Source organism: Daphnia pulex, chromosome 7 (assembly GCF_021134715.1).
Source record: "Daphnia pulex isolate KAP4 chromosome 7, ASM2113471v1".
NCBI classification, from domain to species: Eukaryota; Metazoa; Arthropoda; class Branchiopoda; order Diplostraca; family Daphniidae; genus Daphnia; species Daphnia pulex.
This window is the reverse complement of record NC_060023.1, coordinates 9,563,761-9,590,061: the sequence shown is the minus strand read 5'-3', so window position 1 is coordinate 9,590,061 and position 26,301 is coordinate 9,563,761. Positions and strand designations below refer to the sequence as shown.

The window sequence follows — 26,301 nt, the reverse complement described above, 5'->3', positions numbered from 1 at the left end:
TTCTCTTTTTTCCATTCGGGACGATGCGTGAATTGATAGCACCGAGCGTCATTGATCCGACCTTGACCGGGAAAAAAATGCGTCTGGCTCTTCTTCATGGTCCAAGATAAAATAACGAAAAGATATTCTTTTTTTCTTCTTCTTCTATACCTCGTCGTCGGCGTCCATCGTCTGGAAAAAAAGAAAAGAAAAGAAACGGGAATGCCGAGTTGGAACCGCCTCAACGCTCGTCAAGGCCGAAAAGCCCCAGCGCTCGGCTGTAAAAGTGTTCCTTCGTGTATCGATCACGTGACTGTGCCCGTCTAGAGGTTACTGACGTCGTCGACGAAAGCGACCGATCGATACAACATCCACGGACTTGGGGGTTCTGCGGCAAACAGGAAGAACTCTGCCGCCGACGATATGACACAAACAAAATATAACTGGCGTTCTTATTTTGGGAGCATGTCCGACAAAGAGAGCTAGAGAAGAGTCTGATTGGTATACTTTGATGTCTCCCAATGGCAGATGTGTGTTCCACTTTGGCGAGCGAAAAATGAAACGAGAGGGGGCGCTGTCTGGGATTTTTGCAGGCGTCGCGACGCTCTACATGGCCGATGAATTCAAAGCGCACGCAATAGCTCCATCGGCAACCACACCCATAAAGAGTTTCTTTTCTACATACTCTCGTCTGACCCCAAAGTTTTATTGGCCAGACTTTTTTGTCACTAGCAAAATGTTTGATGATGGCCAATCGGTGGACGACAGAGAGAAACCTCAAAATTCTATTCAACCGCAGACACAAAACCCTGAAAATTACGTCAGCTGTCGAATCAAATTCTGCGATATCGGATAAATCTGTTGAACCAGACACTCCCCCCCAGCAGACGATTCAATTGGATATTTTTCATTCAACTTTTATTTTTCTAGAAAGAAAAAACCCAACAGCCTTGAAGGTGGAAGTAAATTCTTTTTTTAAAATTTATTGAAGCCATCACACGTGTATCTGGAGGGCGTTGACTTTTTTCCCCGCCATCTTTAATTTTTTTCAATTTTTAAAAAATCATTTTATTTTCTGTGAATGCTGCTGCTGTTTGTTGACGTTCGTTGCATTCCCATCGTTTAGCTGATTGAGCTCAATTCTCCTGGGTCGTGTTCCGCACCGATGCCGAAATAGCATTTGGTTGCGATTAGATTTCATTTCTGTCGAGATCACACAGGAGCTCCCTACATTCAAAGCCATTTTTTCGGTGAAGTCATAATTTGTCTATTACACAATTTTCTTTTACGACGAACGAAATTGCATTGTTGCCAAAGTGTAGGATATGGCGGCCACTCATCAACAAGACTCGTGATAAAAAAGAGATTTCTCATTTTTTATTTGCATTACTTTTATTTTATTGGAGAGAAACTTTGTTGATTCAAGGGAAACAGAAATTCTTTGAGCTACTCTACCGGCCAATCGATTTTCTCCGAAAAAAGCCAACATGGCCGCCACCACGTATGTGTATTATATTTTCCATGAATCAAAAAACTGCTTTCCTTGGCTATGCTGTTGAATTTTCTCTCTATTCATTGCTGTTTGTTTTTGGAGCCATCAAATACTTGCATGTTTTGTTACCGAGTTAACATTTCACGACCAACCGTCTGCTGTTGCTGTCTGGACTCCGAACCGTTTCCAGACATACCGCGCTGTACACTGATGTGGTTGCAATGATTTTTCTAGTAGTTTCCCAACGACAATTAAAAGGTGATGAAGTCTGGTTTGGATGTACTTCATCACCTTTGTGTGTTTGGGTATACTATATTTTGTCATTGAAAATAGGGGTGGAATTAGCTGTATATATATACACTGTCGAGTAGCAGCTAGTCAAAAGAATCCTCTTAAGCTCCAACACCCTCTGGCACACACACACACCGAAAAACCTTCTTCTTTTTTCTGTGAGGGTGGAACAAAAGAGCATCTCTTTCCACATACCGAGAGGAGCAAAAAGCTTTTTCCCCTACTCGTCTTGTCAGCCATCAACTCTCGAGGTCTTCGTGAGGGGGTGAAAAAGAAGCATAATAACAGGACTGTCGGCTGATTGGTCCGCCACTGTTGCTAGGGCTCTGACTGGTAAGAAGGAAAAAGTTCTTCTTCTTCCCCCCTTTTTCTGTCTCACACACAAACAGAAATGTGTCACACCCAGAGTCTATAGATTTCTGGCCGTCTCTTGGAATGCAGCAGACGGATTTGGAAAAGTGAACTTTGAAGCAAATGTCATCCGGCACAAAGTTCGCTATTCCGTTGAGTTGATTTCCAATGTCGTTCTTGGTAGACAGCGGCCTTTGGGAAGATTCACTTACTATCAAGATGTGCAAGGTAGGTCAGGTCAATAGCCTTGGTTGGTTGGTTGGTTGTTGTTGTTGTTGTACTTTCCCCCCCAAACAATGAGAGCCAGTATGTTTCTTGAACTTACCATATCCTTGTCCTTCGATGGTACATGAACTCTTGACCCGCCTCTGGCCAGCAGATCCAGACATCTTCCATCATTTCACGTGAGACTCGCCCCCCTCCAAACTTTCTCTCTTCTGACTTGAAATGACTAGCTCCATGTTGTATTCATTATATTATCTACCCCCTATACATGATCAAATCTAAAGGTATATAATATTTGATTTTACGATTAAAGGAAGCAGGACACAAGGTCGAGTGAACCGAGAAAAAATTCCGATCGCAATTCTCCTGGAAAAAAATGTTTGGTAACCGGAACTTCTTGCTCGTGTTCAACCAACCCAAACCGGGTTCTTATTTTTTCGGGGGGGTCTAGAAAGAGACAGATCACGTTGTTTGTGATTGGCGATATCCGCGTATACTATCTTGGCCATTTTTGGGTGGATATTTTTATAATAAGAGAGTATATTAGACCATGTGAAAATTGGGCAGTTTCCGTTGCTGTGTGAGAGATAATTATTATCCGAGTGATCCATCTCTCTCTCGACCGACCGACATTTTCTATATACCCTTCGGTCGTTTCGAAGGGGGGAGGGAGAGAGAATTTGCGGTCAATCATTCGAAACTTTTCTGGGGTTGAAAGAAAATGGTAAAAATAAAAAAAAATTCTTGGACTTTCTATATACTATATTCAGTTTGTTTCGTAGTCTGGACCCCGTTCTTTCCAAGTGGTTTCTGCGGTTCCGTTCGAAGCTTCGAGGAATCCAACACCAAACACATACAACAAGGACCAAGGTCCATTCTTTTTGGTAATAGATGTAATTTCATAGTCTGCTGGCTGACGTTTCTGAAGGTGTTTCCATCCTATCCTGCTGTTGGTTCCTCATTATACACGAACGTCGGTTCCCTTTCGATCCCACTAGGTTTAAACCCAACGGTTTTTATGATTCTCAGGGCTTTAGGCTATGGTCCCCCTCCACGAAAATATGTTGAACTGAAACCCGTTGGCTGGGAAACAACAACAAAATAAAAAGCCGAAAAAGGTATATATATTATGATTTGCATCGGGTTGACCGGATGTTTTAACGACGCACCAATTAATGTATAGAAACTATATAGCGGCCGCTGCGAATTTTGCTCGACTCTTAGTATACCCGAGAGGAAATCCAAGGGGGGGGGACGATGTCTGGGTTTTCCGAAGGCTGCTGCAGCAGCAGCCTGAAGGGTAGACACACACACACACACACACTACTGGGGGTAATTCCCCTTCCTTTTTTGCCTTCTCATTCCCCTTCCTTTTTCTCTTTTAACGACCCTGTGTGTGTGTGTGTCTGCCCAGGAGAAGCAGAGAACCCAGACAGAAGGGTCTGAAAACCAGACAGAGACGCACGCAAGAGGGGTGCAGTCTTGGACATTTTAGTATTATAATCTCTCTGCCGAATGGCGGTCGTAGTTTCCGTTCCTGGAGGAAAAAAAAGAACAAGCAGCTGCTAGTAACTGCATCAGGTATTATATATTATTTCTGGCTGTTTTCTTACTAACTTAAAACTTTAATAGAGTAAGTTGGTGTCTGGTTTCTATTCGAGTTGGAAAGTACTGTTGGTAGTGCCAAAAATAGTTGCGGTGGAAATTGACAGTTTTTGCTCAGAAAGTTTTTCATTTGGTTGCATGAGGCAACGAAATTAATGTTTCAAGTTAATGCGGAAATGAATTGAAGATCATGACTCGGGCAATAGGTTCAACGACTTTTGGATGGAGGATGGGTACAAAAAAGGGGGGTGGGGACGCGCTGGCGCACAGGGTTGTTGGTTGGAACTAAACCCAGGGAAAACTTTTTTGGGATGGCCCCTTTGTTCGTCCCCTTTCCAACCCCTACTAAAAAGAGGGGGGAAAAATGGCCGACTACTAGCGCCTCTAGCAGTCGACAGTGAGGGTCACCATCGAGCAGGGGGAAAATGCAGACAACCGCTGGCTCGTTTCCCACACAGTATTTTTCTTGGAAGTTGCCTTTTTTCGTAACTATTTGTCGTCGTTCCACCTTCCTTTTCTTTCTCCATCAAAATCTAGATCCTGGGAAGGTCGTGTGTTTTTGAACTGGGAAAGAGACACAACAGAAAGGAATGTTCCGGTGCGGAAATGCCAGCCCAACCAAAAAGCTTCCGGGTGAGTCTCTCTTTCTTTTTTGGGGCCGACGACTTGACAGCCTTGCGTCAATCTGTGTAGCTCCGCCCCCAACTCGCCGTTCGTTTTTTCATCAATGCCTTCGCCATTTACGGATCGAAATAATAATTTCTGTCATTTTTATTTTAGTTGAGGATGACTTGTTAGAAAGCGTAGAATATTGCGGCTAAAAGTTATGCGCGATGAAGTGGGTGGAGGATCTAAAAATAAGAGAAAAGTCGATGACCTGGGCCGAGAAAAAATAAGAAACATCCCCCCCTCTCACGTCAACGACGTCTTGTAACGACCTTGAAATGGAAACAAACCGGCCTGCCGATGCCCCCAAGGACGACGACGGCCAATGGATGAAGGTAGCAACCACACGTGCCGGTCGTCCCGTCATTCATGGAACGACCTCCGTTCCAGAAAAAACACAATTTCCGAGATATGTTTAATTTTTTCGACGTTTCACTTAAAAGTTTTTAATTTTCTAGAATCCCTTCACTTCACATTTTATTTCTAGCAGAAATAAAACCAAACCGTGTGTGGGAAACCGGTTCGATAACCTAAAGGTTTTTTCGTCTCTTTGAAAGTCAAGAAGGAAATTTTTTAAGTGGTTTTACAGCAGCAGCAGCAGGGGGAAAGTTAGAGAGCGTCCGTGATCGAGAAGAAGATGGTTTCAAGTTTCACGATGGCTGCCAAGGGGAGAAGAACTGGAGGGCAGGTGGAACGGAAACGGGTGGGAGGGTAACAGACTTTTATCACGTGGAGGGGCCACGATATTTTTGAATAAGATGGCGATTTGGTGTACAGCAGCAACCCACCTTCGATATCTATTTAAGGTGGAACAGCCCACACAGTCCCCCCCCCCTAGTGACGTCATTGTGAGGGAGTGACAAATTTGTGTATGTGTGGGGTGGAGAAGCAGGCGGCCAAAATTGTTGAGTCACCAGCGGCTGAGCAATCGAGTCCGATAGGTCAACAGCTGACAAGATTTCACCATCGTGTGTATACGTGAGTGTGTGATTCACTAACTTTCTACATGACTGGGGGTGTTGTGTGTCTCTCTTTCCATTCCAGAAAATTCTAAATTATTTCCGACCAGCCTTGGGATTCATTTCAACCAGAAGGAAAAGTTTGCAACCGCAAATGTCGAAATGTCTGCAACAATGCAAACACCTGGTGGTGGTTGATCCTTTTCCAGGAATGCTGCTGCTGCTGTCGTTGATTAGATCACATAAGGGAAAGAAGGTCGGCCCTGACGTTGTGACGTCATTCCGCCTCGCCGACATTCCAGTGATTTCCACAGAAAACCGTTTTCTGTGCGTGTGTGTGTGTGGGTTGGCGGATGGAAAATAAAAAGCCAGACAGCAGACGGGGTGTGTGGGTCCGAGAGAAAGGAGGAGCTTCCCACACCGGCTAAAAACCCGCCCACTTTTTCCCCCTTGGGGAGCCGGTTGGTGAGGGGAGGGCTAGCCATAGCCATGAGCCGCCGCAGATTCACCAACCAGTCTTCATCCGGCTGTTCTCCCGTTAACACTCGCTTCTCCCCCCTTCTCTCTCATTCCTAGTGTGTCTTAATACTTTTAGGTTATCGCATTAAGTTAAACATTATGGCTTTTAAGTTTTAGTGAATTGAAATTGTTTTAGTGACTTCAAATTGTTTTTAATTCTTCTTCGAGAATACGACGACAACCATTTCACAATATTACTGGCCACTCCCCGTGCTGCGACAGGTGCTTCCGGCTGTGTTAATAATTGCGAGTCAGGTACCTGAAGTAGCGCGCGGAGTGGCTCGGAACGATCTCCATTTTACTGGTGCTGCCGCCGCCGCCGACATCCATTCTCTCCCTCCCCCTCAATTTTTCGTTATGTGAATTCCCGACCGTCTCTATTGGCCTCATTTATACCCGTCATCGATCCAGGATGTCAGTAAATGCCATATCACCTTTAATCTGACGATGTTGCAACTATTTATTTTTATATTTTTTCGGCCTCGTCTGGTGGATTACGTAACTCGAGATTTTTGTTTTTTCCCGATTCGCTCAAAAGTGAAAATTCCCCCATTGTGTGCGTGTGCCATTTCTTAATTTGACATCGACAACGCCCAAGAGAGAAAAGAGAAGCACCTGTTGTTCATTGTACTTCATCAGGTGCTCTGGTCAATCGTACGTGAACGTTTCCTTTCTGGAAATCATATTCCCGGCACCTGCTGGAGTGCAATTGATGCGAAAGTGCATTCTGCATCCATCTTTTTCTCTCTTTTGTTATTGCGTTGTTTCATCAATGTAATCATGTTGTCATGGATTATGTATGAATTTTTCGTACCAATAAACTCGTGTGTTTCTTTTTGAATCGGCCTCTTAACGTGTTATTCACCCACGCTAAAAAAAGAAAGAAAAATCGCTTGGAAACAAGTCATCGTGATGGAATCCGATCGAGTAAGAGAAAACCGGCTTCGGTTGTGCAACCCGTTGCGCCGAACAAATCTCTCGATGGGGAGGGAATAATTAATTCCGGTACACTGGACTCTAGCACAAAGACGATGCGTCAATCCTCCTCTCTCTCTCGGTTTTGTGTAGATAAGAAGTTTTTCGTCGTCGGCTAAGAATAAAGAAGACAATGAACACCCTCGCGCAGTAAAGCAATCGACTGTTCGTTCAACTTCTCTACCGCACACATTCCCCGATTAAATTGCACAGTCGGCGTTTTCTTGTCGGACGCCGCTGCTGAACTTTTCTTTCCTGGAGAAGGCGGCTTGGGTTCCTCCACCAAGTTTACATAAAAAACCACTCGGCTTTGATTTGATTTCAGTCTTCTCCAGATAAAAAAAAAAGTTTTGTGTTGCTTGTGTCACGGACAAATTACCTGCATTGCACAAGTCCAACATCGGTCAGCAGATGGCGTCCACGCATGGCAAAGAAAATACCAGACCATTCAACCCGATATCAATTTTCATGCCGATATCGAACTGCTAATTAAAAAACCGAAAATGTCATGGTTCTAATCTATGAACGGCGACGCATCCCTTGTAATTTGATTCAGCTGAAGGTTATCCCGCTTCTTGTTTTGCCAGCAGAACTTGAAGACTAAATACTGACCATCTGACTCATAGGGAGGGCTAAATATGAAGCAGTGCATTCTTTCGTACCAAATGCACTGTGACGTTTAGCCACGTCGTCAATTTTTTCAAACTGACGACGAACTGATTGCCAGCCTTTTGAGGCCATCAGTCGACATGCAGAAATGTCCAGGAGCTACTCTCTTGTAATTCATATTAGATTTCCAACTGTTTTCATTCATCAATAACTTTCCCTTTTTAGTGTGATTGTTATAGCCACTGGATTAGCCACATGGCTCTTTTCTTTGATTATCAGCCATGCTGTAAGGATTATCATTGATGAGAATGGTGATGCATCGTGGATCCTCAGGTTCATCTTCACCATTCTTGGTTATGCCACAGTTTTCTTGCCCTGTTACGTCCTCATCCACCTATCTCAAAGGCACAACTTACACACACTTGGTGAGTATAAAACTGAATTTTGAAAATTCCGCTTTTCTACTCTTGTTTTTCTGCAGGAGGCTGTCAGTGGAGACTCTTACGTCTTATATTGACAGGAACCACTTCAGAAATTGTTGCGGAAACAGATGGCAGTGTTTCTGGAACTGTAAGGCCATCAAATTCGGAATCTAAATCTTTATATAAAAAAGCAATCTCACTGTGTTATTGTTGTGTTGGTTTGCAAGTTTCTTATTTGTTATGGGGAATTCTTCAGGAAAAGATCATGACAAGGTAGGATGTGTTTTTAATTGTTATTTTTATTCATACTGATGATTATTTATATTATACAATAGGGAGTATGCTGATGGTGATAAAACTGAGAGATTTACTGACTCACAGTTTCTTGTGTTTGTCAATCGCATATTGGCCTTTCTCTTCTCTGGTATATATTTGCTGTTGACCCACCAAAATATTCACCGTACTCCACTGTACAAGTACAGTTTCTGCTCAGTCTCCAATACCCTCAGTTCTTGGTGCCAGTATGAGGCCTTAAAATTTGTTAGTTTTCCAACCCAGGTATTACAGTCATGTTCAATTTACCGATTGAATGCATTCAAGGATCTTATTCAGGCTCAATTTGACAATCTTTTAGGTTCTGGCTAAAAGTGCCAAGGTCATTCCAGTTATGCTGATGGGGAAATTAGTATCGCGAGCACAGTACAAAAATTACGAGTATGCAACTGCTGTGCTAATATCGGTTGGAATGACTGCCTTTTTATTGGGATCTGGCGGTGATAAAAAAGGTAGGCTTTATATATGCTAAAGATGGCGAAAAATACAGCGCATTTTCTAGATCGTTTTATTGACGAGACCATTTCCTTTTCTCACCCGCTGTTTGTCCTTGAGAGCTTCCACGGGATAATGATCCTTTCGCATTCATATTTCCAGGAAATAACGTTACAACTGCGAGCGGTGCTCTACTCCTTTGCGGCTATTTGATATTTGATAGTTTTACTGCCAACTGGCAGAGTGCCTTATTCAAAGGTAAACCACACTCTTCAACATTTACGTTCCCTTTGACATTCTCTTAATGTTTTCGTTTACGTGGACTAATCCATAAACTGTTTCGTAATTTTGTAATGTGACAGAACACAAACCGAGTTCAATTCAAATGATGTGCGGTGTCAACTTAATGTCGTGCCTATTTACTTCCGCCTCTCTCATCCAGCAAGGGGGATTTTTTTATTCGTTATCTTTTGCTGCAAGGGTATATTAAAAATGCATAATATTTTACTAATCGTATTTCGGCCAACTAACTAGTCATCAATTACTACAGCATCCGATTTTTATCATGGATTGTCTACTAACAGCCATAAGTTCGGCTTTGGGACAACTTTTCATTTTTGCTACAATATCAAAATTTGGACCTGTTGTGTTCACAATTATCATGACTGTCAGACAGGTATTTAGTTAATTAATTTTTGTGCGCAATTTCAAGCTATATTTCGTTCAATTTTTCCTGTTCAGGGATTATCAATTTTACTGTCGTGTCTTCTCTACAAGCATCATCTCTCGGAGATGGGCATTTTGGGTGTATTCATCGTCTTCCTTGCCATCTTCCTACGCATCTATTACGCACAGCAACACAAGAAACGCAAGTTAGATGCAACGGATGCCTCTACTAGCAAAGTTTGAGCATTTTCAACATGACAAATCTACCATATCTATTCGGATCCTTAAATTATTCGGTGCTTACGGCACGTTTAAAAAACATAATAACTGCTTGATACTCTTTATATTTAAAAACGGTTATTGTCTCTGGTGCAATTTACTGACCAAAAGCACAAGTTTTTGTATATTTGATATGTGGTTTATTTTAGAGGGAAGGTTGTGTCAATACAGACATGATTTTGACTATGAAAATTATGAATGTCAAAGAGTGTATTCCAATTTGAATCCCGCATGCAATTATTTCCGCTCGCAGCACGTAACTTTGCCAGAGTAAGCTGTCAACAAATGGATATCTTGTTAGAATAACCTTTTTCTAAATTTACAGGATGTGGGACGACCTACCAGTACAAAACCGCCAACAGAGAAGGTGCAATTAACAACAGTGATGCAACCAAGGGGACCGTTTCATTGGTCAAGTTTCCACGTTTTCCCAGTTGAATGCGGAGAGATTCGACGATAATCAGTAGCAGAAAGAGGACGAGCTCGGAGATGAGGGTTCCTGCTGAATAAGGTAGCGACACCCATTTGTATATTTGAAGGGAAAATTCTGCGACAGCAAACAGGGTCAAGTAAACACCTGAGAAATAAAGGCAAATCTGCAGAACTAATGTGGTAATCATTTTTTACGGAATGATAGCGGGAAGACGCGATTTGTTATTAAACGCATCGCTCTTTAGTTGCCTAGGAAACGGCTGGGATTATCCATCCAAAACTAGATTCATTGTATAATGCTGGTATAATGCTGCTGCTTTTTTCAATGCATTATTTGATGTTAATAAATAAACCAAAGATGCACTGTTAAAACTTAAAAGTTCTATTCAATCGAAAATCTTTTAAATTTATTTAAAATAATAAAACATAACAAGTTTTTCCGTTCAGAGAAGAGACATCTACCGAGTGCCGGTAGACTTTTAACAATCCTAGAAGATTGATGTCGTCTACATTTGTCTTCTGCCAAGTTGGCGTTCAGCTCCAGGAAAATTCTTAGATAACAAATTCCCATGTTCGTGTTGCATCATATCCTTTCTGATTATATTAGTTTCTTTTAATGTCTCCAAGTCCTTTTTCCCTCGTGTCAAACATCGCCTAGCAAGGAAATAAACGTCGAACATTGAATTGAATTGTCACGTTACCGCCCGTGAAATTGTGCTGCTAGTCAAAACAAATAAGTGCCTCAAGATGATTTGTGTCTAAGCTTGAGCTGAAAATTTATTCGAAATGGAAAACAAAATTCCATTTTTATTGTATGTTGTGTTGACTTGTCTTGTGTGTGGGATAAGTGCCTTTCCCGAGAAAGGTAAATGGACATTTGACATCAACCAAGACATCCAATATGTAGGTGTTTCCAAAAGCATGTTTGCTGGCACCAACATCACTTTTAAAAGTAAGTTGTATGCATATCAAGTTCGGTTACATTTTCAACTGATAATTTTATCGTTTTTTGTAGTTCAAAATTGCAGATCAGAGACTTCAACTAGTTTAAGCATCTCATGGAAGTTGAGGCACTCACCTTGTTGGCAAGAGTATCTGGGACTGGAGAATATTGTAACTATTGAATAATTCAACTATTGTGACTCACATAAGAGTTTAAAAAAAACATTGTTAACACTAAATACTTAGGAAACTGGCTCTGGCTTGTTACATGGATACTACATGAACCCTCACACAATTCCTGAATGGTTAAATTATAGTGCTGTGGAATATGTAGCATCAGAAGAATCCATAGCACCATGTGATGGGTCCACTATTACTATGGTAAGCACAAATAATTAAATCTACCCATAATTGGTGTCTTCTATGACTGTATTTGCATTATTTCACTAATAACAGCCAGCAGTATTCCAGTCAATGGAGAAAAAGCATACAAAACGTTCAACTTCTTCGGATGACCCCCAATATGTCGTTCCCAAAGAGGGAGTTTATCTTTTTGTCATAACTATTAGACCAAAGTCACAACCAGGAGGGAATCACACTTACAAAGCTCAAATTTTGATTGACATGAAGAGCGATGTGGGATATTTGTCGGTGATTGATTGGCCGTTATTACCGGTAAATATTTTTTATTGAAATGAAATTCAGTTGAATAAAATTTTATGACTTTTCTTTTAGTTTTATGGAACCATGTGTGGATTGTACACCATCATGGGAATCTTGTGGTTAATAATATCTTTATGCCGGTTGAAAGATATTTTAAGAATTCAAATGTGGATTGGCGCCGTCCTTTTCCTTGGAATGCTGGAAATGGTATGAATAAGCTATTCGGTATCTGTATTGTGTGCTCCGTCCTTTTAATTTTCATTGTTTTAATTAAATTTTCTGCCAGGCCGTTTATTTAGCTGAATACGAAAGTTTGAATAAAACAGGCGAATTGACGGCTGCGGCACATTACTCCGCCGAGCTCCTATCGTGTGCTAAACGAAGCTTGGCCAGGATCCTTGTTTTGATCGCTTCAATGGGATTTGGAATTGTCAAGTAAAATTTTTACTGCACTCGAAATTTCTAGTAACGTTTCACCTAATTATTTCTTTATTTTAAAGACCTCGCTTAGGCGCGATGTTACAAAGAATTGTTGGCGTGGGCGTTGTCTACATGATACTGTCAGCAGTCGAGACATACTTGATATTGGTACAGCCAAAGAACGACGGATCTCGTAACATTTATGCAGCATCCTTCCTGCTGGCATTATTAGACGCTGCCATATGTTTCTGGATCTTTTTATCGCTTGTTCAAACTACCCGTACCCTTAGACTTCGAAGGTAAGAACAAATAATAAATTGTCAAATAAGTTTAACTAACCACCTAGTGTTTTATATAGGAATTCTGTCAAATTGTCCCTCTATAACCACTTTACCAACACGCTCATTTTCGCCGTGGTTTCCTCGTTGATATTTATGCTGTGGTCCATATATTACCATCGAATGGATACTTGTCTAAAAGTAATAACAAACTTTCTCCTGGTGAAATGTTGACTTTCCAGTTTTTTTTTTTAAACATCATCACGACTTTCTAATTTATAGGACTGGAAGGAATTGTGGTTGGATGAAGCTTTCTGGAAGCTGCTATTTTCACTTCTCCTTTTAGTGATCATGATTCTCTGGCGCCCAACCAATAACAATCAGCGTTACGCTTTCACACCTTTACTAGACTCTGGTGATGAGACGGAAGAAGATGACGTAATGGTTAACGAAAATCTAGGTAAAGATTAGCCTCATTGAATTTTATTGGAAAACTGCTTTGTCACTTGTGTTGTTTCTGTTTTTTAGGGATGAAAATGCGTGTCAACCGGGCTAATAATGTCAATACACCATCCCCTCGTGCAAGTCGAGAGGGACAGGGCTCCATTGTAAATATTCTTGTTAAATGAATATCCGTATAGTTCTAATAATATCTATCCAATTTCCAGGAGGACGACTTGAAGTGGGTTGAGGAAAACATCCCTTCATCTATGGTGGAATCGTAAGCAGATCTAAATTTGATTTTATTACCCACCATTTTTCTTAACTCATCTTCTGTATTTTACTTTTTTCAGTGGTCTCCCGTTGTTGGATTCAGAAGAGGTAAAGTAAAGTTTTGCCGTGTTTGAAAACCTTTTCATAAAAATTTTACTGTTTACAGGAGATCATGACAACACGGTTTGAATTATCAAAAATGCAGTGATGAAGCTTTTGGGATTTTGAGCACCCTGTCGCAGCGAATTTTCAAATTTTCGTGTAATTTTCAAAATATAATTAAGTATTCCCTAACAAACCTTGATCGTAAAGTATGCGATTTTGGCTAATATTCAATGAACAATATGGAAAGAAAACGTAGTTGCTTCAGATTATGATCAACACCGTTTCCAATTAATACATAACATTTCATTTCATCATATTTTTCTTATATCTTTTTATTTTCCTTTAAAGTGTAATCCTCCTTCACATACAAACTTTGATTAATTGATTTCAGGTTAATTCAATAGGTGGTGATAGATGAGATGCCTACTAAAAACTGAGAATAACAGAATGGCTTACATACGAAAAGAGACATGCTTTAAACAAAGAGGAATCTATGTTAATAATAAGCATCGTGAGGTATGAATGATCGATAAATTCCACCAGAGGAATAAGGCTCTGTTTTGTAATAAGGAATGGAGTAGTAGGGTCCTGGTGCCATGTAGGAGACCGTCGGAATGAACTGTCGTGGAGGTCTAATGTAGGCATGAGATTTAATAATTTTTACCAAAGCATGTTCTGTAGGAAGTAATAAATGTTTCAGTTAGATATTCTGATAACAGAAAATTTTTAAGTTGATTTACCTTCGCGTTTAAAGCGACCACCTTCGACACCCAATCCTGCTTGCAATAATATCATTCCAAATATCACTGTCAACTGTGTGAAAGCTCAGTATCATTACCATTAAAATGCAAAGGGAAAGTGAAGTTAACTTACGAAAAAGTGGAGATGCATCGTAAATTCAGCCTGTACTGAACGCTTTGCGTCCCAACCGATCTCAATCGCGGCAAACAGCAAACTGGTTATGCGCACTAAGAAACTTGCGAGTAAGTTACCTGAAGTGAAAGAGAAAGCAATATGCCGCACGCAACGCAACTTCTTTTGTAATATTTTGTAGCTCGAAGCACGTGTTGTAGATACTGTACACGCCCATGTCATTGACTTCTGTTACTAACTTACGCAATGTCACGCTTTTCTAACTCTTTATTGTTGAGGGAAAGTAGTGATGGTGGAAGCACGACACTGTGGTCAACAACCAAAACAACCCCACCTCAACAGTTTAAACAAACTCAACGTGTTATAGCACTCAACTTAATTCGTATAGATGATGAAGAGATGATGATTTCTCGTTTTAAAATGCGTAAGGTAAGTTCTCATGTCAAATGGGTTGATCACACACCTTGGTGTGGATTAATGTCACCTTGTAGCTTCACTTTTGTTTTAGCCGTAGCATCAGGAAGAACAGCATTACATTCTTCTCCCTCGAGAGAATGTATGTAAGTCCTTTATTTTTTTTAATTTGTACGTTTTGTTGATGTAATTAATTTTACTGTAAATTGTTTAAGCTTCCTTTTAATTTCCAACTCGTTTACAGAAATGTTTGTTGCGTCTCCTGAGATCACGAGTCGGCCGCCAGTGTCAATACGCAGTTTGGTAGTCCTTGAACGGAGATCGTAGAGCCAATACTGGCTTTTGTCCGTGAAAGAAGAGTGACTTCCACCAACGTTTTGCTCCATCCTTATTTTCGCGACGCACGCTCATCCAGCTTCTTATGCTGCTACACAACGTATGCGATCACTTCAGTGGTCGCTTCCATCCACCATGACACACCTGTAGTCGCTCACCACGGGAGAGTATGCCCAGGTACCCGTAGATTATTATCTACTAATAATCTACTTACGTTAAACTCTGTTTCTGTGTAATAATTCAAATATCAGGCCCCTTTTCTTGCGCGCAAACAAAGTTTTACTTGCTACGTTTCTTTTTTCTAATAACGCTTGATGGCTTTATTATATTTTGCCTTTGATCATTTTCAGCTGTCAAATTAGAAATTAGTCAGTTTCAGGCTTTCAGCTACTTTGGACATCCCTGTAAAAATGATCGACAGTTACTGTGTAGTAAGTTATTTGTGATAACAAAGTCCACTTGTGAAATTTCCGATAATTGCTATTTTTTTTATCTACTGTCAGTTTCTAAATTCGATGATAAGTAAGTGTGTAAATATTCCTGTGACGCCGAAAGGAACCCAACATAATTTATTTTTTAAAATTTTCTTTTCCGTCCGAATCTAGTCGTCCGTGGATTGCTAAGGGCTGTCACTAGGTGGCTAAATATTTCAGTGTGTTTAGGGATTGAACTATTCGACCCTAGTGCGTCAAAGCCCTGACTGCAGATTCCTGTCTTTTCTTTCCAGACGGTGTCCGAGAACGTTGGGCGAGGCATTGCGAGGTAATTGTGTTCCTGAAAGTGTTCGTCAGAAAAATGGTAACTACCTGTATTCTATATGGTTATCGAAAATGAGATTTTTGTGCGTGGTGAATTTACAAGTAACATGTTCATCAACGTGTACAATCCCATCATCATGTGTTCTGCTGTATAATTTCCTAAAATGTCGTCACTTGCTTTACGTTGCACGTTTCGTCACAAGATGAGGTATTTCCACGCCATTCGTCTTCGATCAAGTTGAACCGAAAGTGAACTAATATAAAGCAAGTAAGTATATCGTGGGAATTAAACGTTTCCGAAAAGTCTATGTGAAGATCTAACCTGATCTATTTTGTAAAGCATATCGAAGATCGTGCCTTTATCCACGTGGTCGCTGCCGTGTCATGAAGAAGTTGAGAGGGTCTCTTCTTTATTGCAAGACAAATGTGATGAAAAGAAGAAATCTGAGAAGGTAATTAAGTATTTGTAAGCTTAATCAAGTAGGTAAGCAGTTCAGATGTTTAAGATGATTGTTATTTTTTCATGTTTCCATACAAGACAGCAATTGTGGAAAGATATGTCAGTTTGTAATCGATCAGAAGAGACATTCCCTTAACTTTTAAAAGTAATCTTAGTGTGATGTAAACTGTAGCCTTAGCCAGAAAATGTTAATTTTTCGTGTTCGGTTTTCCAAATTTCTTCATTCAGTCGAGATGCACTTGGCTTCTGCAGACATTTACTCGAGCCAATACTTGGTAGAATAATAATCTGTCTGTATGTATGGATAAAGTATCTATTAAATAATCTGGCCATGTGGGCTTAAACTGTTCATATTGCATAATAATGTTGTCTATTGTTTCCTGTGGAGTTTCAATGATTGATTATATAATTTAATGCCAAGGTAAGATATCCCTTGTAAAGAATTTATCAACATGACCAAGTCTGAGCTTCATTTCTGTCATGCAGGAAGTTTTGTTGCAGCCAACTGATGAAAGGGAGTTAAAATTAAGTTGAGCTGCAGCCCCTGGAAGCAGTCTATATTACTGGTGTCATCCTGAAGTGGTGAAATGTTACCTGAAGTTCAACAGCAACAAAGACATCTTGAAATGGTAATTTGATTGTGATTATGGGACTTGGAACTGGGGATGTCCCATGAAATCCAATTTAAATGTTGTAATGGGACTACAGTATTGTTAAAAAATAGATGCCTGCCTGATCAGCTTGTGCTGAGGTGAAATTTTCTTTGTGATGAAACAAGAAATTCCCTTGGAAAAGAAACTTTTGGTGCAACCTTGTCACAACGTGACGCATTTTACGTGTGTTGGTAATTTAGGGGCATGTGTCGAGCAGAAGGAAGACGAGTGACATTTTAATTCTTTCTGGGACGCTGTTCGAGGGCGTTTTTTTTTAAAAGTTATTTCTGGGTGATGTCATCTAAAAGGTGTTTCCTGCTTGAATTCTATTAGGTTATTTAGAAATCAAAAATGTAACTGTTTGGTGTGGTAAATTTACAGGTAACATGTCCTTGGCTCATTTGATCATGTGGCCTGCTGTACATTTTCCAAAAATGTCGTCCCTTGGTGCATGACACACGTTTTGTCACATGAATAGGTATCTCCACGCCATTCGACCAAACTGAACCGAAAGTGAATCATTTCAAGCAAGTAAGTGAATCTTAATAGTTCAGACTTTTGAAAAGCCCATTTGCTAATGTACTTCAATCAATATGTAAAAGCATGTTGAATATTTTGCCTTTCTCCATGGGTCCATGGGCTGTGTCATGAAGATGGATCTTTGAGAGGGTCACTACTGCATTGCAAGACAGAATGATGAAAAGAGGGAAAATATTAAGGTAAAGTACATGTAAGCTTAATAAAGTAGGTTAGTATTAATGATGTTAAAGATAAGTTTATCGGTTTATTTTCAGGTAAAAGAATCCTTTCCTTACCTGCTGAAGAATTTGAGAACACAGCAAAGTCTGGACCACATTTCTGTCATGCAGGAGGTTTTGCTGCTGCAGCCAGCCATTGAAAGGGAGTTTAAATGAAGTTGAGTTGAAGCTCCTGGAAGCAGTCTACATTGCTGGTGTCATCCTAAAGTTAAACAGCAACACAGATAAGCTGGTAATTTTATTGTGATTATGTTTTGTAATTGGGGAAGTCACATTAAAATGTTGTAGTGGGTAAATTGTTTTTAAAAGATAGGTCTTATTGAAAGAGCTGTCTGCTTGATCAGATTGTTTTAGACTGTAATTTTGTATTTGTTTCAACTAGAACAAAGTTCTTTAAAAACTTTTGATGAAACCTTGTCTTGCAGTTTAAAGAATTTTGCTGCTGCTAGATTGCATTTGGTCTAGATTTTAATTTAAAGTTGACATGACATTTCTGTTTCTTTCATTACATGCTTTTTTACATCTGTGAAGGTTAAAATGATAATTAATGAATTTGCTTTTTCTCAGCAGTGTCAATGTGATGCTGCATACTGTCAATGGAGCTGGTGTTATCCACAAGTTTAGAAGCAAAACTAGAAGCACAGCTGCAAGAACACATCTCGAAATGGTAATTTGATTGTGATTGTTAGTTGTAACTCGAGAAATGTAGGCTTTTATTGAAATGTGTTAAGTCACAAGTTAAACTGTTAACCGACGCGTGATTTTAGCAGTATGATTGAAGTTATTGTGAAAGGATGGTGTATTGCATTATTGACGGAGTTCTAGATTGTCAATTTTCTTAGGAAGAAGTTATCAGATAAATTTCCTCTTAATTCTACAAACTTTTTATGAAATTTTGAAGTTGTGTTATATCTATTTTTTGGGGTTTCTGACAGGATGGTGGAAATTTGCCGTGGTTTTGCAGTCTGCTGCCTGTTCAAGCTGTTGCTATCCTGGATTTTGCCTTAATCCTTGAAATAGCAGATGTTGGTGGCATCCAGATGTTGCTGTGGCAGTGTGGCAGTGAAATTCGGGTTGAAGATTAAAATACTTTCGTCTGATAAATGTTTATCGATCCATGTAGCGTATGATTGAAGTAACTTGATATTAATTTGCTATTCCATGTCACATGTTGCAGCCTGTGTTGGTGAGAGTTCTTTGACACTAAGTTCTATCTGCTGTTGATGTTGGATATGATATTACCTTTATCCACATCCACATGATATCAAATTATTCCTTATTAATTGATGGCCAAACCTCCTAAGTCAAACCTGCAATCTTGTGTTATGTCAACTTCATTGTTTATATCTTATCACATTTCACTTGTAATCTATATAAATATAAATAATACCCAAATTAAAAAATACCAATCAACTGAAATGCTTTAAATAGAATGAAATAAATCTAAATATTTAAATAAATATTGTCCAATAAAATTCAAACAAATTAAATTATAATTAAACTTAAATAAGTTAACTTAATTAATTTAAGTTAATGACATTAACTAAAGTTGATGTAATTAAATTAAGTTAATGTAATTAAATGACTAAAATTTCCCTGTTTTTAATCAAAATGGTTGTAATCTAATAAACAAAGCGTCCGGTACAAGACAGTTGTTTTTCTGTGCAAGTTTTAAAACCAATTATACCCAAATAAAAGAAGCCTAACAAACTCCTTTTGTTCCATTTGGGTGATAAACTGCTTCTAAAACTTGCACAGGTAGTCAATGAAGACGGGGGTCACACTGCCTTAATTGACTGTAGCCAGGGAGATCAGACCACAGTAAAGAAGGGAGCCCAGATATACACTTGTGATTTATCTAACAACTACACAATCTATCAGTCTTGAATCACAGCATTCTCTTGTCAGCTTTTACCAATTGGATGAAGTCCATTAAAATTAGCAAAGGAGTTACCCCTGTAGACAGAAAGAACTTTTATTATGAGTCATTTTTAATAAGATTTTAGCAACAGAAAGCCATACCTCAAATCAAGAGGGAGCCATACCTCAGCCATCGGGTTTACCACTGTATTGCCATTGTCCTTTTTCTTCAAGGACTCATAAATTCTAAGAACCTGTAAATAAAAAATCAAGTCACCTTATTCATAATTTGTTTCATCGATGTGCTTGATGTCTATCATGTAAAAGAATAATTAAACATAAACATTAGATAGACGTTATTGCAGAACAATACTCTACAAATACATATTTCAGCAAAATACTTGATCAAGCTAGTGTTAGTTGTTACCTCTGTCATTTACGCATTTGGATGACACATTCAGTAGGATCCCAGGATTTACAACACAATAGTTGACAGGTAGGCTGCATGCCACTTTCACATTTTCTCCTGGAAATTAATGAGAAATAGTAAGGTTATAAAACACATAAAAGGAAAAGAACACATGCCCAACAAATTACACACAAAATATATCCAATTTACCTACGAATTCTTTGGTAATTTTTGAAGAAATTAGCTTTAGCTGAACTGTTGATAACGAGCCGCCATAATAAGCACATATCAACACAATATTCTTTAGCGCCATCTATTTGACACGTCCAAAACCCACTTTCTAAAGGACCGGCCTTAGATAGTAAAAAAAGTCATAAAAGTAATCAAAAAGACCATTTCTGTTCGCTTAAATGGGCACGGAGTCTTTAGAATTGTACAGAGAACAAAGCTCACTTGCTAGTTTTATGCAAATTTTTCGGAAGTATACCGGAAGTAGTCGATAGCGCCTCAACCATTGAGCTGCCGACCAAATAAACCAAATATTCGTGATCTACGTGAAATTTGGGGTCGATTAAGTCTAATTTAAACGAAATCCAGAATTTGGCCAAAATCGAGAATTTTCCTGAACTATAGTTCAGGAAAATTTTCGAAACCGGAAGTACGAATACGTAAAAAAGATAACATGAACTTTACCACAAATTTAACGAGGATCATGAATATGTGGTTCTTTTGCTCCTCGAATGAATATTTACTGAACTACTGACTGAAAAGTTGAAAACCGGAAGTAGAAAAAAAAACTCATTATTAAAATTCTAACAAGTGAGCTTTGTTGCTGAAACAGAAAGTGACAGTTATCACCCAAATTTTTTTTTAAGTAGCATTGAGAAAATTCTTCAGAGATGTGCAAAGTAAGCGTATTTACACTGATTCTAACAGGTAAAAAATGATAAAGGCTATGCCGTCTAGCGTCAGAAAGAATAAACGTTTAAATGTAACATGAAAACAATGTCCGCTCTAGCTCGTTGACATTCAATTGAAAGAACTGGCAAACAAAGGTAACAAATAACTTTGATACTCACGTAATATTCCCCATGCAAAATTTCACAAGAAAGCCAGTAAGCCACCACGCAGCATCACACATCACAAAAGACGAAATTCCCAAGGTGATATTGAACGCCACTTTAACTTCTACACTGAGGAGAAGGCACTCAAGACAGATATCCGTTCATGTTGTCTGCAAGTGATTCCAGACGTTTCAGCACCTGTGCTGGACAGTGGATTGCTGAAAGGGAAAACACCCAATTGGTAAGTTAAACCTGCCAGTTGCCAGGGCCAAGGTAGTCCTGCAATAGTCCTGTCAATAGTCCTGCAAGGTAGTCCAGAATGTGTTTATATTCATTGAGGACACTACTAGGCTACATACTACAAGGCAACAGCAAACATTAAGTCAGTCACAAATGATGGTGAAGATGAAAAATCCTTTCCACAAGCTACCCTATCTGACAACAACAGCATGTTCCTGGCTCATTTGATCCAGGGACTGGGCATCTTATTAAATTAATATTCACCTGTATCACCCTTTTAGCTTTATTCCTGTCATTCTGCACTTTACCTTACCTGTGATAAATCTTTCTTTTTTTCTGTAGGTTTCGATGGCCATTAATAATTGGAGAGCAGCATTGGAATGCAACAGCTTGTCTGGCTTCGTCTGGACCTAAGTTACTTCTAGAGAACCTTGAATAACTGATCAGTGGTTTCGTGTGTAAGTTTAGAGTTTACTTGTCTTGTCACTGAACATTTTGGTTGCAGTAGAGTATTGTGAACAAATGTATGTAGAGTATTGTTCTGCACTAACGTCTATCTAATGTTTATGTTTAATTATTCTTTTACATGATAGACATCAAGCACATCGATGAAACAAATTATGAATAAGGTGACTTGATTTTTTATTTACAGGTTCTTAGAATTTATGAGTCCTTGAAGAAAAAGGACAATGGCAATACAGTGGTAAACCCGATGGCTGAGGTATGGCTCCCTCTTGATTTGAGGTATGGCTTTCTGTTGCTAAAATCTTATTAAAAATGACTCATAATAAAAGTTCTTTCTGTCTACAGGGGTAACTCCTTTGCTAATTTTAATGGACTTCATCCAATTGGTAAAAGCTGACAAGAGAATGCTGTGATTCAAGACTGATAGATTGTGTAGTTGTTAGATAAATCACAAGTGTATATCTGGGCTCCCTTCTTTACTGTGGTCTGATCTCCCTGGCTACAGTCAATTAAGGCAGTGTGACCCCCGTCTTCATTGACTACCTGTGCAAGTTTTAGAAGCAGTTTATCACCCAAATGGAACAAAAGGAGTTTGTTAGGCTTCTTTTATTTGGGTATAATTGGTTTTAAAACTTGCACAGAAAAACAACTGTCTTGTACCGGACGCTTTGTTTATTAGATTACAACCATTTTGATTAAAAACAGGGAAATTTTAGTCATTTAATTACATTAACTTAATTTAATTACATCAACTTTAGTTAATGTCATTAACTTAAATTAATTAAGTTAACTTATTTAAGTTTAATTATAATTTAATTTGTTTGAATTTTATTGGACAATATTTATTTAAATATTTAGATTTATTTCATTCTATTTAAAGCATTTCAGTTGATTGGTATTTTTTAATTTGGGTATTATTTATATTTATATAGATTACAAGTGAAATGTGATAAGATATAAACAATGAAGTTGACATAACACAAGATTGCAGGTTTGACTTAGGAGGTTTGGCCATCAATTAATAAGGAATAATTTGATATCATGTGGATGTGGATAAAGGTAATATCATATCCAACATCAACAGCAGATAGAACTTAGTGTCAAAGAACTCTCACCAACACAGGCTGCAACATGTGACATGGAATAGCAAATTAATATCAAGTTACTTCAATCATACGCTACATGGATCGATAAACATTTATCAGACGAAAGTATTTTAATCTTCAACCCGAATTTCACTGCCACACTGCCACAGCAACATCTGGATGCCACCAACATCTGCTATTTCAAGGATTAAGGCAAAATCCAGGATAGCAACAGCTTGAACAGGCAGCAGACTGCAAAACCACGGCAAATTTCCACCATCCTGTCAGAAACCCCAAAAAATAGATATAACACAACTTCAAAATTTCATAAAAAGTTTGTAGAATTAAGAGGAAATTTATCTGATAACTTCTTCCTAAGAAAATTGACAATCTAGAACTCCGTCAATAATGCAATACACCATCCTTTCACAATAACTTCAATCATACTGCTAAAATCACGCGTCGGTTAACAGTTTAACTTGTGACTTAACACATTTCAATAAAAGCCTACATTTCTCGAGTTACAACTAACAATCACAATCAAATTACCATTTCGAGATGTGTTCTTGCAGCTGTGCTTCTAGTTTTGCTTCTAAACTTGTGGATAACACCAGCTCCATTGACAGTATGCAGCATCACATTGACACTGCTGAGAAAAAGCAAATTCATTAATTATCATTTTAACCTTCACAGATGTAAAAAAGCATGTAATGAAAGAAACAGAAATGTCATGTCAACTTTAAATTAAAATCTAGACCAAATGCAATCTAGCAGCAGCAAAATTCTTTAAACTGCAAGACAAGGTTTCATCAAAAGTTTTTAAAGAACTTTGTTCTAGTTGAAACAAATACAAAATTACAGTCTAAAACAATCTGATCAAGCAGACAGCTCTTTCAATAAGACCTATCTTTTAAAAACAATTTACCCACTACAACATTTTAATGTGACTTCCCCAATTACAAAACATAATCACAATAAAATTACCAGCTTATCTGTGTTGCTGTTTAACTTTAGGATGACACCAGCAATGTAGACTGCTTCCAGGAGCTTCAACTCAACTTCATTTAAACTCCCTTTCAATGGCTGGCTGCAGCAGCAAAACCTCCTGCATGACAGAAATGTGGTCCAGACTTTGCTGTGTTCTCAAATTCTTCAGCAGGTAAGGAAAGGATTCTTTTACCTGAAAATAAACCGATAAACTTATCTTTAACATCATTAATACTAACCTACTTTATTAAGCTTACATGTACTTTACCTTAATATTTTCCCTCTTTTCATCATTCTGTCTTGCAATGCAGTAGTGACCCTCTCAAAGATCCATCTTCATGACACAGCCCATGGACCCATGGAGAAAGGCAAAATATTCAACATGCTTTTACATATTGATTGAAGTACATTAGCAAATGGGCTTTTCAAAAGTCTGAACTATTAAGATTCACTTACTTGCTTGAAATGATTCACTTTCGGTTCAGTTTGGTCGAATGGCGTGGAGATACCTATTCATGTGACAAAACGTGTGTCATGCACCAAGGGACGACATTTTTGGAAAATGTACAGCAGGCCACATGATCAAATGAGCCAAGGACATGTTACCTGTAAATTTACCACACCAAACAGTTACATTTTTGATTTCTAAATAACCTAATAGAATTCAAGCAGGAAACACCTTTTAGATGACATCACCCAGAAATAACTTTTAAAAAAAAACGCCCTCGAACAGCGTCCCAGAAAGAATTAAAATGTCACTCGTCTTCCTTCTGCTCGACACATGCCCCTAAATTACCAACACACGTAAAATGCGTCACGTTGTGACAAGGTTGCACCAAAAGTTTCTTTTCCAAGGGAATTTCTTGTTTCATCACAAAGAAAATTTCACCTCAGCACAAGCTGATCAGGCAGGCATCTATTTTTTAACAATACTGTAGTCCCATTACAACATTTAAATTGGATTTCATGGGACATCCCCAGTTCCAAGTCCCATAATCACAATCAAATTACCATTTCAAGATGTCTTTGTTGCTGTTGAACTTCAGGTAACATTTCACCACTTCAGGATGACACCAGTAATATAGACTGCTTCCAGGGGCTGCAGCTCAACTTAATTTTAACTCCCTTTCATCAGTTGGCTGCAACAAAACTTCCTGCATGACAGAAATGAAGCTCAGACTTGGTCATGTTGATAAATTCTTTACAAGGGATATCTTACCTTGGCATTAAATTATATAATCAATCATTGAAACTCCACAGGAAACAATAGACAACATTATTATGCAATATGAACAGTTTAAGCCCACATGGCCAGATTATTTAATAGATACTTTATCCATACATACAGACAGATTATTATTCTAGCAAGTATTGGCTCGAGTAAATGTCTGCAGAAGCCAAGTGCATCTCGACTGAATGAAGAAATTTGGAAAACCGAACACGAAAAATTAACATTTTCTGGCTAAGGCTACAGTTTACATCACACTAAGATTACTTTTAAAAGTTAAGGGAATGTCTCTTCTGATCGATTACAAACTGACATATCTTTCCACAATTGCTGTCTTGTATGGAAACATGAAAAAATAACAATCATCTTAAACATCTGAACTACTTACCTACTTGATTAAGCTTACAAATACTTAATTACCTTCTCAGATTTCTTCTTTTCATCACATTTGTCTTGCAATAAAGAAGAGACCCTCTCAACTTCTTCATGACACGGCAGCGACCACGTGGATAAAGGCACGATCTTCGATATGCTTTACAAAATAGATCAGGTTAGATCTTCACATAGACTTTTCGGAAACGTTTAATTCCCACGATATACTTACTTGCTTTATATTAGTTCACTTTCGGTTCAGCTTGATCGAAGACGAATGGCGTGGAAATACCTCATCTTGTGACGAAACGTGCAACGTAAAGCAAGTGACGACATTTTAGGAAATTATACAGCAGAACACATGATGATGGGATTGTACACGTTGATGAACATGTTACTTGTAAATTCACCACGCACAAAAATCTCATTTTCGATAACCATATAGAATACAGGTAGTTACCATTTTTCTGACGAACACTTTCAGGAACACAATTACCTCGCAATGCCTCGCCCAACGTTCTCGGACACCGTCTGGAAAGAAAAGACAGGAATCTGCAGTCAGGGCTTTGACGCACTAGGGTCGAATAGTTCAATCCCTAAACACACTGAAATATTTAGCCACCTAGTGACAGCCCTTAGCAATCCACGGACGACTAGATTCGGACGGAAAAGAAAATTTAAAAAAATAAATTATGTTGGGTTCCTTTCGGCGTCACAGGAATATTTACACACTTACTTATCATCGAATTTAGAAACTGACAGTAGATAAAAAAAAATAGCAATTATCGGAAATTTCACAAGTGGACTTTGTTGATGGATATAAAGTAAGTTTGTTGCCATAAAAATATAGCAACTGAGTAAGGTAGAGTTGAAAAAGAGATGAATTGAGTAGAAATGATAAATTTATAAATTTTTGTGAGAAGTTGAGAGTTTCATAAATGGAAAAGTTTATAAAGACCTTGTTCAGCTGTTCGTTTTC

The 26,301-nt window shown here is 38.7% G+C and overlaps 4 protein-coding genes and 3 long non-coding RNA genes across 33 annotated transcripts; 4 read left to right on the top strand and 3 right to left on the bottom strand.

Moving 5' to 3' along the window:
* Positions 1-7,395: 7,395 nt before the first annotated feature.
* Positions 7,396-9,998, top strand: LOC124198106 (adenosine 3'-phospho 5'-phosphosulfate transporter 1-like). Of its 2 annotated transcripts, XM_046593780.1 has the most exons (10): positions 7,396-7,624; positions 7,689-7,840; positions 7,897-8,096; positions 8,153-8,366; positions 8,429-8,651; positions 8,728-8,878; positions 9,024-9,119; positions 9,224-9,342; positions 9,412-9,537; positions 9,603-9,998. In XM_046593780.1, the coding sequence occupies exons 2-10, from the start codon at positions 7,812-7,814 to the stop codon at positions 9,768-9,770; spliced, it is 1,326 nt and encodes a 441-aa protein (XP_046449736.1). In that variant the 5' UTR covers positions 7,396-7,624; positions 7,689-7,811; the 3' UTR covers positions 9,771-9,998. The 2 variants fall into 2 exon arrangements, with proteins under 2 accessions (XP_046449736.1, XP_046449735.1); XM_046593779.1 differs by having other exon boundaries at positions 7,397-7,840.
* Positions 9,999-10,710: 712 nt separating this feature from the next.
* Positions 10,711-13,671, top strand: LOC124198104 (transmembrane protein 87A-like). Its single transcript, XM_046593777.1, has 13 exons — positions 10,711-11,190; positions 11,254-11,351; positions 11,427-11,561; positions 11,637-11,855; positions 11,916-12,050; positions 12,130-12,278; positions 12,344-12,562; positions 12,622-12,742; positions 12,824-13,001; positions 13,070-13,149; positions 13,210-13,262; positions 13,336-13,363; positions 13,422-13,671. Exons 1-13 carry the CDS (start codon positions 11,025-11,027, stop codon positions 13,461-13,463), a joined length of 1,623 nt encoding a protein of 540 aa, XP_046449733.1. The 5' UTR covers positions 10,711-11,024; the 3' UTR covers positions 13,464-13,671.
* Positions 13,667-14,397, bottom strand: LOC124198108. The gene is made up of 3 exons (XR_006876476.1): positions 14,234-14,397; positions 14,101-14,173; positions 13,667-14,035 (listed from the first exon to the last, which is right to left on the bottom strand). It is a non-coding gene; the product is annotated as an uncharacterized LOC124198108 (long non-coding RNA).
* Positions 14,398-15,339: 942 nt separating this feature from the next.
* LOC124198109 lies at positions 15,340-19,062 on the top strand. 7 transcript variants are annotated; one of them, XR_006876482.1, is made up of 6 exons: positions 17,019-17,162; positions 17,236-17,385; positions 17,508-17,573; positions 17,724-17,844; positions 18,180-18,279; positions 18,548-19,062. XR_006876482.1 is itself a non-coding variant. In XM_046593782.1 (4 exons), exons 2-4 carry the CDS (start codon positions 16,126-16,128, stop codon positions 18,695-18,697), a joined length of 318 nt encoding a protein of 105 aa, XP_046449738.1. In that variant the 5' UTR covers positions 15,340-16,009; positions 16,082-16,125; the 3' UTR covers positions 18,698-19,062. The 7 variants fall into 7 exon arrangements, 1 of the variants encoding a protein (XP_046449738.1); XR_006876480.1 differs by having other exon boundaries at positions 17,649-17,844; XR_006876481.1 differs by having other exon boundaries at positions 17,457-17,573; positions 18,183-18,279.
* Positions 19,063-19,211: 149 nt separating this feature from the next.
* On the bottom strand, positions 19,212-20,385 carry LOC124198099. Its single transcript, XR_006876475.1, has 4 exons — positions 20,092-20,385; positions 19,900-19,998; positions 19,635-19,726; positions 19,212-19,568 (listed from the first exon to the last, which is right to left on the bottom strand). It is a non-coding gene; the product is annotated as an uncharacterized LOC124198099 (long non-coding RNA).
* A 494-nt stretch (positions 20,386-20,879) lies between these two features.
* On the top strand, positions 20,880-22,352 carry LOC124198098. Of its 2 annotated transcripts, none has more exons than XR_006876474.1 (5): positions 20,880-20,936; positions 21,013-21,186; positions 21,528-21,643; positions 21,838-21,929; positions 21,996-22,352. It is a non-coding gene; the product is annotated as an uncharacterized LOC124198098 (long non-coding RNA). The 2 variants fall into 2 exon arrangements; XR_006876473.1 differs by having other exon boundaries at positions 20,882-20,936; positions 21,002-21,186.
* Positions 22,353-22,501: 149 nt separating this feature from the next.
* LOC124198096 lies at positions 22,502-25,990 on the bottom strand. 19 transcript variants are annotated; one of them, XR_006876461.1, is made up of 10 exons: positions 25,555-25,986; positions 25,371-25,482; positions 25,218-25,284; positions 25,069-25,134; positions 24,942-24,974; positions 24,179-24,876; positions 23,991-24,107; positions 23,720-23,915; positions 23,285-23,384; positions 22,502-23,016 (listed from the first exon to the last, which is right to left on the bottom strand). XR_006876461.1 is itself a non-coding variant. In XM_046593763.1 (5 exons), the coding sequence occupies exons 3-5, from the start codon at positions 25,436-25,438 to the stop codon at positions 22,867-22,869; spliced, it is 318 nt and encodes a 105-aa protein (XP_046449719.1). In that variant the 5' UTR covers positions 25,439-25,482; positions 25,555-25,619; positions 25,783-25,976; the 3' UTR covers positions 22,502-22,866. The 19 variants fall into 19 exon arrangements, 4 of the variants coding, with proteins under 4 accessions (XP_046449719.1, XP_046449721.1, XP_046449720.1 ...); XR_006876458.1 differs by having other exon boundaries at positions 23,285-23,381; positions 25,069-25,284; positions 25,555-25,987; XR_006876459.1 differs by having other exon boundaries at positions 25,069-25,284.
* Positions 25,991-26,301: the final 311 nt, after the last annotated feature.

Bases quoted from the DNA above. Each gene is read 5' to 3' on its own strand.
- LOC124198106 (XM_046593780.1), top strand. From the start codon at position 7,812: ATGCAGAAATGTCCAGGAGCTACTCTCTT. The intron at 7,841-7,896 runs GTAATTCATATT...TTCCCTTTTTAG, and splicing joins TGTCCAGGAGCTACTCTCTT to TGTGATTGTTATAGCCACTG. The intron at 8,367-8,428 runs GTAGGATGTGTT...ATTATACAATAG, and splicing joins CAGGAAAAGATCATGACAAG to GGAGTATGCTGATGGTGATA.
- LOC124198109 (XM_046593782.1), top strand. From the start codon at position 16,126: ATGAAGAAGTTGAGAGGGTCTCTTCTTTATTGCAAGACAAATGTGATG. The intron at 16,194-18,179 runs GTAATTAAGTAT...GCTTTTTCTCAG, and splicing joins AAAAGAAGAAATCTGAGAAG to CAGTGTCAATGTGATGCTGC. The intron at 18,280-18,547 runs GTAATTTGATTG...GGTTTCTGACAG, and splicing joins CAAGAACACATCTCGAAATG to GATGGTGGAAATTTGCCGTG.
- LOC124198104 (XM_046593777.1), top strand. From the start codon at position 11,025: ATGGAAAACAAAATTCCATTTTTATTGTATGTTGTGTTGACTTGTCTT. The intron at 11,352-11,426 runs GTAACTATTGAA...CTAAATACTTAG, and splicing joins ATCTGGGACTGGAGAATATT to GAAACTGGCTCTGGCTTGTT. The intron at 12,279-12,343 runs GTAAAATTTTTA...TTTATTTTAAAG, and splicing joins ATGGGATTTGGAATTGTCAA to ACCTCGCTTAGGCGCGATGT.
- LOC124198096 (XM_046593763.1), bottom strand. From the start codon at position 25,438: ATGAAGAAGTTGAGAGGGTCTCTTCTTTATTGCAAGACAAATGTGATG. The intron at 23,385-25,370 runs GTAATTAAGTAT...GCTTTTTCTCAG, and splicing joins AAAAGAAGAAATCTGAGAAG to CAGTGTCAATGTGATGCTGC. The intron at 23,017-23,284 runs GTAATTTGATTG...GGTTTCTGACAG, and splicing joins CAAGAACACATCTCGAAATG to GATGGTGGAAATTTGCCGTG.